This window comes from Misgurnus anguillicaudatus, chromosome 5, assembly GCF_027580225.2.
Source record: "Misgurnus anguillicaudatus chromosome 5, ASM2758022v2, whole genome shotgun sequence".
In the NCBI taxonomy this organism is placed as follows: Eukaryota; Metazoa; Chordata; class Actinopteri; order Cypriniformes; family Cobitidae; genus Misgurnus; species Misgurnus anguillicaudatus.
In genome coordinates this window covers 17,865,400-17,875,713 of record NC_073341.2, presented here as the reverse complement: position 1 = coordinate 17,875,713, position 10,314 = coordinate 17,865,400, and the positions used below count along the sequence as shown (strand labels likewise).

General features: G+C 33.7%; 1 protein-coding gene across 1 annotated transcript; it reads left to right on the top strand.

Moving 5' to 3' along the window:
* Positions 1-4,440: 4,440 nt before the first annotated feature.
* arpc5la (actin related protein 2/3 complex, subunit 5-like, a) lies at positions 4,441-9,218 on the top strand. Its single transcript, XM_073867648.1, has 4 exons — positions 4,441-4,863; positions 6,646-6,717; positions 6,959-7,135; positions 8,592-9,218. The coding sequence occupies exons 1-4, from the start codon at positions 4,723-4,725 to the stop codon at positions 8,652-8,654; spliced, it is 453 nt and encodes a 150-aa protein (XP_073723749.1). The 5' UTR covers positions 4,441-4,722; the 3' UTR covers positions 8,655-9,218.
* The last annotated feature ends 1,096 nt before the right edge of the window (positions 9,219-10,314 follow it).

Sequence of the window (10,314 nt, the reverse complement as noted above, 5' to 3'; positions counted from 1 at the left end):
TGTTCGGAGTGTCATGTGTGTTGCTCGTGTTTTCAGGATTGTTTGTTGTGTCATGTAAACCATGTGCATCACGTGCTTTGTCAAAATAAGTGCTTGCTGCACACACTGTTTATGATAAAAGATAAGAAGCGCAAATGGAGAAATACACGCAAGACACTCTCTTAACAGTAAACTCTGATTACGCATGAGATTATGCGAGTATACGCGAGCGTCTCTTTTATCATAAACCATTTAGACGCGTCTGCAGCAGGCACTTATTTTGCAAGACACGTGATGCACACAGGATCTCTTGACGCGCAGAACAAATATTTTGAAAGGGGGAACCACACACATGATGGGCTACATACATGTTGTGATGAACTTCGCATTGAGCGCCTTTGAAAAAAGATGTTACTGGCCGCCACTGCCTTGAACAATATAGCAGGCAACGGCAGGACCTCTTAAACCTAAATGAAATTAAATCCTAATTTCTAATTGAATGACTTTATCCAGTCACCTCAAAAAAGCTCATGATGTGTTTAGTGCCAAAAGAGGTCACACTAAATACTGACTGATGCCTGAAGAAGACATTTAGTTCTGAAGATTGTTTTGGTTTTAAGGAACAAACACAGCCGTTTGGTTGAATAAATCCAGAAAAAGTTTATATTTGGCCCAACAATGGGTTAAAACAACCTAGTATATGTTAAATTACAACCCAACGGGCTGGGGTCATCCCTTGACCCAACACTGCAAATAACCCAACATTTTAAATGTATATGTCAGGGCTGTAACCATAATAGACATTGACGGGGACATATCTCCCCCAATAATCAGAAATGGACGAGTTGCGCCCCCTAAATATTTTTTAAAGGGGACATATTATGAAATCTGACTTTTTTCATGTTTAAGTGCTATAATTGGGTCCCCGGTGCTTCTATCAACCTAGAAAATTTAAAAAAGGACAACTCAGTAACTTAGTTTTGATAAATCATTCTCTGCAAACATGTGAAAAATAGATCATTGAAATTTGGCTCCCCTTGTGATGTCAGAAGGGGATAATACCGACCCTTAATCTGAACTATCCAACAACGGCACTGCCATTTAGTGCAAAGATCAGCTCATTTGCATTTAAAAGGACACAGACAAAAAGCCAAATTTTTTGCTCACACCTACAAAGTGGCAATTTTAACATGCTATAATAAATTATCTATATGATATTTTGAGCTGAAACTACACATGCGTACTCTGGGGACACCAAAGAATGATATGACATCTTAAGAAAGTCTTGTGAAATGTCAGCTTTAAGGTTTTTATATATGTATATATATATATATATATATATACATACATACATACATATATATATATATATATATATATATATATATATATATATATACATATATATATATATATACATATATATATATATATACATACATATATATATATATATATACATATATATATATATATACATATACATATATATATATACATATACATATATATATATATATATACATATATATATATACATATACATATATATATATATATATATACATATATATATATATATATATATATATATACATATATATATATATATATATATATATATATATATATATATATATACATATATATATATATACACATATACATATATATATACATATATATATATATATATATATATATATATATATATATATATATATATATATACATATATATATATATATACACATATATACATATATATATATATATATATATATATATATATACACATATACATATACATATACATATATATACACATATACATATACATATACATATATATATACATATACATATATATATATATATATATATATATATATATATATATATATATATATATATATATATATACATATATATACATATATATATATATATACATATATATACATATATATACATATATATACATATATATATATATATATATATATATATATATATATATATATATATATATATATATACACATATATACATATATACAAACGCGTCTGAAGGGTTTATGATAAAAGAGACGCTCACGTCTTCCAGATACTCATATGCGTAATCTTTTATCGTAAACCCTTTGGACGTGTGTGCAACAGGCACATGTTTTACAAGACGCATGATTCACATGACGCAACAAACATTTTGAAATGTATCGGCACGCGGCACTCCGGGCACATATTTTGAATTTGCGCCCCTCGGAGGAGAAGTCCCCAGCCGCCACTGCATATATCCCTTAATGTTTTGGTGCCCCTCAATGTTCGGCCTTGTTGTATGTGACCCTTTCTGTGCAATCCAAGCTGAAGTTTCATAATCTAATTGTGAGATCTAAAGCATCAAAGTTAAATTTCAATCATTGATTTCAATCTTGGAAATCTGGGTTTTCACAGACAGGTTCACATACATATTAGGAGTTCAAAGTGCTCTACATCCTGGTGATTCTTTTCTGTATAGTGTATTTCAGCAATTTAAAGCCTTTATGTTGATAGTCAGATAGTGACCATTCAAAGTGAAACACGAGATTTTCATCAATGCACTATAGATACTATCTGATCAAATAAATTCGTGCAGGTGGGTTCTGTGGAATGGCCAGAAGTCAAAGACTCAAAGTCCACCTCTCCCAACATTCCCTTTCAGTTCAGACTCTTAAGTAAATATTTGCATTGCCCTCACAAAATGGGAAAGAGGATGTCAGCTGGGCATTGATAATGTCTGTTTATACACATCACTTAGCTGTAAGGCATAAGAAGTACTGCTTTGGTATTAGCATTGAAAATACAACTGAAACTCACATACATGTATAGGCAAATACAAACAGTACAGTAAGTAATCCTGGACTGTATGGGAACGGACCAGGTCAGACTCTCCCAAAACAGGCTTGGTATGGAACCATTTGCATTTAATTTAACCCTTATGTTTTGTTTGGGGTCTTAGAAACCCCAGAGTCATTTACATAGAGAATAACATTTAAATAAGGTTAATACTTAATGACATTTTTAATAGTTTGACATAAACAGTGTCAACCGTATATAAAAATGTTATATTAAACATAGTGGGGATCTCAGAAGTTCAGTACAGACACTTCTGACACTTGTTTTTATTTAGTTTATTGTATTTTTCTAGCATGTGTTTTGCAGCAATCAAATTGACACCAAACTGAAACAATGTTACTAGAATCGATACCATGTGTTTGTTTTTTAAATGTGCATGCCTGCTTTCTGCTAAAACAGACAATTAAAGCTTCAACAATATCTGCCTACTGGGTTTACTGTCTACTCAGTGAGAGAAACTAAAACAATTTAAAGATGTTTATTTTAGAATGACTATTATTATTATTATTTTACACAAAAGCCCCCAAATATTAAAAAGTGAAGTGTTTATACCCATACATGTCGTTCTAAACCCATATGACTTTCTACTCAGCCATGAGAGTAAAATTATGACGAACTGTCCCTTTAAGAGAAAAAAATATTACTTTTATAGCATTCATTTCGCAAATATGTAATTTATTTGTTTTATTGTACACCAGCTTTCAATTAATTTAATTATTTATTATAAGGATGCAACAACAATCTGCAAGGACATGAAAAAGTGGACAAAAAACAGAAAGAGTTTCATCAAGTTGCATGTCAAAATAAATGTCAAACAGGATAAAACAGAACAAATATATATATATTTTTTTTTCACAAATTTGTTCAAGATTAAAGAGTGATTTGGCCCATCTGTAGGATTTGACACTGTACATTAATATGACAACATCTGCTGCCCACTAGTGGACACGCGAGTGAACAGTAAAATAGAGTTCAGGACAGCAAGAAACTAAATTAAATTAGTTAAATTAAAATGTTTAAGCATCTTTTATAAACATGCCTTCGAAAAAGATGTTACTGGTGTTAATCTTGAGGCAAATCAGTGACACTTGCTTATTTTAAGATCTGTTTGTGCTTGCTACACCAGCAAAACCAGCTAAAACCAAGCTGGGAGTCCAGCTAAAACCAACTCACAAGCTTATACTGGTCTTAACAGGATTTTTCAGTAGGAATGTGAAAATTGTTAATCTTTTCAAAAGTATCATTGGTTTTGATAACCTAGGACTTGCATATAGTTTTAAATTACTGCTACAATGACAACATGGAAAATGGGCTTCTGGTTACAATTTCTTTTAAATATAAATGGACAAAAGTCGTCGTACACTGCTGTGCTTTTAACAAAAATAATACCAAAATCTCTTTTAAAATATTATTACCTGGTAAGTGACATCCTTCACTTGACGCGGAAAAACCGCGATAGCGATTAGAAACTTTTGCTTTAGAATCACTCTCGCGGTACTTTGATGTCATACTCCGAAGCCCTCTGCGCAGTTTCGCATAAAGTCGAACACACCAAAAATCACAGCTATATCACAGGAAACGGAAAACCGCGTCACACAGTAACCATCGCGTGTAATTCCGTTTCCGCTCTGCTCGTGATTTTTGTCCGCTCTGCAGGAATGTGTGGAAATGCTCGCGCTGGAGAAGAGGTAACAACCGCACCTTTCTGCTGACAAATGAACCGACTCACGGCCGTCCGTGCCTTTGGGTTTCGGCGCTGAGGGAAACGGAGACTGACTCGGATCGCCCTGTAGCTAAAAATCTGTCCGATTATCCCACATTCCCGCATGATTGATTGAAGCCGATCCTCCTCATGGCGAAAAACACTCTGTCCTCGCGATTTCGGGGAGTCGACATCGACGAATTCGACGAGAATAAATTCGTGGACGATCAGGATGAGGCGGCAGAACAGCAGGGACCAGACGCGTCTGAGGTTGACAACCTCATCAGGCAATATCCTTCAATGATCATGAGATCTTATGTATTTTATGTTGTACTGTTTTCTAGCGACAAGTTTAAATTATGCTCCCATCACGAACTAACCCTGCCTCTGTTGAGATCTAATGTAGCTTATACATTATTCACACAGGTTGTGTCACAAAATCTGTTGAGCTCCCTTACTAGGGGATAATATGCACGTCTGCGCTTGACTTGCCCCAAAAATGCGTTTGTTCATGTTCATCATTTGAGAGCCATAAAAACGGCTTATAATAATGTAAATTAAGCATGCACCGATAGGATCTTTTTAAATCAACAACTATTGAAGGATTCCGATATCTGATAACTCATTTTAATTTATTTAATTTAAAAAAATAACTGGAAATATTCATTAAATGTGTCAATATTAACGCACACTAGCTTGTTTCATTGAACATGGATTTGGTTAATTTAACAGGCAAACATAAGAGAGGCACAAAGAAAAAACAAAAATAGAAATAAGACAGCATGATAGTCTAAAGAATTTAATTTGGATATTTAATATTTCTTAATAATAACATTAAGTGATATGTGATGTATTGTTATAAAATGTTACAAATCCCTTAAAAATCTAGTGCTTTTGCTTCATAAATAAAGTATACATTTGGCTCTTTCAGACAAATATTGACTGTTTTTCCGCACTAAAGTGAACTATAAACTATCAGATTTGTTTTATCAGCTTTTCTCATGGTATAGCCAACATGCTAATGGTTTTTAATTGATCAAATATTGTGCATGAAAACTGATGGGGGTTATTGCTGTTTGTGTATTTTATCTAAAGTAGATGACATGCTTATTTTCATTTGAGTGGTTTAACTATCCTAGAAAATGACAACAAGTCAAGGTCATATATGTTGACATGTGACATAAGGATATAAGACTGACTTTCCAATAATCTTTAACTTTAGTTTAAAGCAAACTTTCCATTGTATTATGTTATGAATTTATTCAGGTCACCATGTCTCACGACTGAATCCATTTTTGGGACTAAAAATACTTTTTTAAAGAAAATTTGAGAGTCTTTGCTTTAGAGTTTTGATTTGACTTAAACACATAATTGATATAATGTGTAACATTCCTTACATTTGATATTGGTGTCATTATCATGGACTCTTCTCTAAAGGTTTGGCCTCCAAGCAGGTTGTGAATTTATATTTGGTGTTTCATTACGTAAGCAGAAGAGAATTTACCAGCTATCAGGAATGTTGTGTAGAAAGGGTGTGGACGACAACATAACCCAATATGATTCATATCGCAAATCTTATAAAAGCAAACTAGAACTTTTGAGACCAAATATTTAGTGATAAAGAATTATTAATTCATCTGGATGTTAATAACATCTGGATGTATCAACTTTTTATACTTAGAGGCCCCCTAGTTGCCCACAACAATATTTGAAGCCCCCCCCTCAATATTTTCTAGAGCTTGGAATGACTAGACAGATGTATATTCGCTACTAAAATGGCCAAAAAATAAGAAACATCTTGATTTTTGCTTGTTTTAGCTTATTTTAATGCTTGTTTTGTCCAAATTTTAATAATTTAAAGTCATCTTGAGGCCCCCTTGAAAATCTGCTGAGGCCCCCTGCTTGGGAAACACTGCCTCAGGGAACCACACACATACGCTTTCAAACAAACTCGCATGTGAACGTAAAAATAACTCAACGTGTTTGGGAAGATTTTGTTCATTTGAGAAATGCCCTTCAGCAAACTCCCGACTGACTGGTTGTTCAGCTTTCCTTAACTAACTGTGATTCACAGGAGAAATGATGATGGCATTTCACGTCGCCCTGAAAAATCCACCAATCAACTCCAAGAATCCAGCAGTGAAAGTAAGAGACTCGTTCTCTCAAGAACACTTGTGCGTAACAGGTTGTCACAGATGTCAAAATAATGTCTTTGTAATATCTCACACCCAAACGCATGCCTTTCATTTCTGTTCTTGAGTTATGTTGTCTCTATAAATAGTTTCATTGGTTGTGCAGCTGTACACTCGGTTTGTTTCGATATTTCTTGAGCTCGTAATGAGAATAGCTTTCTGATGAATTTCCCCCCTATAATGTGGTTTGACAGGAGCGAGCCCAGGCCGTGGTGTTACGAGTGCTGACTTCGTTTAAGGGCAGTGATATTGAGCCAGCTGTGAAGTCTCTGGATAGGAATGGAGTGGATCTGCTGATGAAGTACATCTACAGAGGCTTTGAGAAGCCATCAGATAACAGCAGTGCCATCCTGCTGCAATGGCATGAAAAGGTTCTTAATGTAACCTTATTATATCGTTAATCATTATTTAAATATATGCTCTCAAAAATATTGGGTTGTTTCAAACTATGGTGGGTTAACTCCAGTTGCTGGTTTAAATAAATTAAAAAAAGTTCGGTTTGTGCATATTTTACCAAACTATGGATTAAAAACAAGCTGCCTTTAGTGTATATTATTTTTAGAAAGCATTTCAGAAGCATCAGAAAAGTGATTGGCTCCAAAAAAGATACATTTTAAATAAATAAAGTTTACATTACGCAAACTAAAGGAAAAACATACAGTATATATCCAAACATCAAATGAAATGCAAATTTTAATTTAGATGTTTTATCATGTAATTCAGGGGTGGTCAACCTTTTTCACTTTAAAAATGTTAAATGCCCCCACCAGTTTTTACCAAATACAATTTTCTAGAGCTTGCAATAACAACTAAAGTGATGTATATTTAGTACAAAATAACCAAACCTTAAAGGGACGTTACATTTTTTTAAAAATATGCTAATTTTCCAGCTCTAGAGGTAAACATTTGATTCTTGCCGTTTTGGAGTCCATTCAGCTGATCTCCGTGTCTGGCGCTGGCACTTTTGGCATGGCTTGGCATAATCCATTGAATCTGATTGGACCATTGGCATTGCGCTAAAAATAACCAAATAGTTTCAATATTTTAGTTTCAAGGCGTAGTGATATTACGCAGTGCCGAAAATAGTCCCCTTGGTTACTTTTAATAGCAGGGGACTATTTTCGGGCACTGCATAATATCACTACGCCTGCTGCAGCCATGTTACATCAGCAAAGTCCTTTGATTATTACGCCAGTTTGAGAGTATAGTTCCTAGCCATATCTGCCTATAAAATCACAATTTTTAATTTTCTGTCCGTCTTAGTACACGACGTAACTACAGAAGAGTCAAAGTTTTAAATCGGGAAAATATTGAAACTCTTTGGTTATTTTTTAGCACGATGCTAATTGTCTAATCAGATTGAATGGATTATGCTGACCTATGCTAAAGTGCTGGCGCGGGCCCGGAGATCGGCTGAGTGGATTCTAGAATGGTAGGAATCAGATGTTTAACTCTAGGGGAGCTGGAAAATGAGCTTATTTTTAAAAAAGTGGAATGTCCCTTTAAAATCATAATTTTTAGTTGTTTTGGCCTATTATAATGCTTGCTTTGTTTTTTTAAAAATAATAATTTTAAGTCATCTTGAGGTTCCTTTGGAAGTTTACTAAGGCCCCCTAGTAGACCCAGAGCCCCATTGAGAAACACTTATATAAAAGCTTGGAGACTGTTGGTAAATATTTGGGACATAAATGGCTAACCTATCTTGATCTTGTAAAATTAACATTACAATAAAATCAGCGTTAAAAGTCTTAAAAACTAATTTGGAACATATTTGTAGATATCTGTGCTGAGCTTTACACCTATTTATGTTTTTATCGTCTTGTTCAGGCCTTTGCTGTGGGTGGTCTGGGGTCCATCGTTCGTGTCCTTACTGCAAGAAAGTCTGTTTGAAATAAACCAAAAGAAGAAACCAACCACAGGATCTACCACTTCTCTTTCTTAGACACACAGACAACTTCTGAAAACCTTCTGGAGAAATCACACCCCACTACCACAGCCAAAAGATTATTTCACTCTGTGTGGAAATACTGTATGATATTTAATGTAAATTATTGAATATGTTCTTACAAAAGTCGTAAAGCCAGACACGTTTTGGACCGATGAAAGTGAACGGTTTTTGCAACAGTCCATGAACTGCAAAAGAAAGACATTGAATCTGTTAAAAAAGGCTTTGCTGTATAAGCCCTGAGCAACTATTCAGGGTATTAAATACTGTGACAAATACAAAAGTTGTATTTGCTGGTTTTATTTAGTTGGCACTCTTGGATGTGTAGTTCTTGTTTCTTTAGTTCCGATTCTCAGTTTTCTTATTGTACAGAAAGAGGATGATGTTTAATATATAGTATTTAGGTGGTGGATATATGGTTCAATTCATAGTGTGGGGTCGAGTTGGGTTGGGAAGGTTATTGTGAAGTGCCTGGTGCAATAAAGAATATTAAGTAAATATAAAGAAAATGTTTTTCTTTTTGACTGTGATTATTTGGTCATTACAGTTCCTGATGACATCATCTGTCATGGCGTCAATATAAATCATAACCATAAATCTAGTTTTGAGATAGAGATCAGTCAGTGAGTTAGATCTCTCTTAAAGCTAAAACTACATATCTAATTTTAGAGGTGTAGCGGAGGATTTTCTCGAATTTTAGAAAAGAACCGCCTTTTCCACTTTTTAAAAAATGCAATTGCGCAACACTCCTTATTGACAACTAGGAGGACCAATAGTCTTGATGATCCACCCGGAAAAAGAAAATCCTCCGCAATACCTTTAATAAAGCAATACTATGCAGTGATTTGGTTTTAGTATGTTGGTTGCTAGGGTGTTCTGGGTGGCTCTTCTGTGACCCTGGGCCACAAAACCAGTAATAAGGGTCAGTTTTTTGTAAATAAGCTTTACATTGATGTATGGATAGGATGGTATTTGGCAGAGATACAACTATTTAAATTTGGAATCTGAGTTTGCAAGCCCCCCAAATATTGAATATATCGCCTTTAACCTCCTAAGACCAGAGCTTTGATTTTTTTTTTTTTAGATTTCTTCCAGCTATTTTGGGTTTAGGAAGAACCAATAAATTGAAATGGACATCCAGTTTAAGGCGTTCAAATTAAGTCCTTAGCAACACATACACTGCAAAAAATTATTTTCAAGAAATTGTTTTTAGTATTTGTGTCTTGTTTTCAGTAAAAATATCTAAAAACTCTTAAATGAAGATGCTTTTTCTTGATGAGCAAAACTACCCAAGAAAATAAGTATAGTTTTTAGACCAAAAATATCAAATTTAAGTGATTTTGTGCATAAAACAAACAAACAAAAAATCTGCCAATGGGGTAAGCTAATTTTTCTTGAATTTTTCTTCAATTTAATGTTTAGGAAAAATTTTCAAGATTTTTTTGCTTACCCCATTGGCAGATTTTTTTGCTCGTTTTATGCACAAAATCACTTAAATTTTTATAATTTTTAAATATTTTTACAAGACAAAAATAGTAAGAATTTTTTATTGAAAATAATATTTTGCAGTGTATTACTAATAATAAATATTTTGTTGACATATTT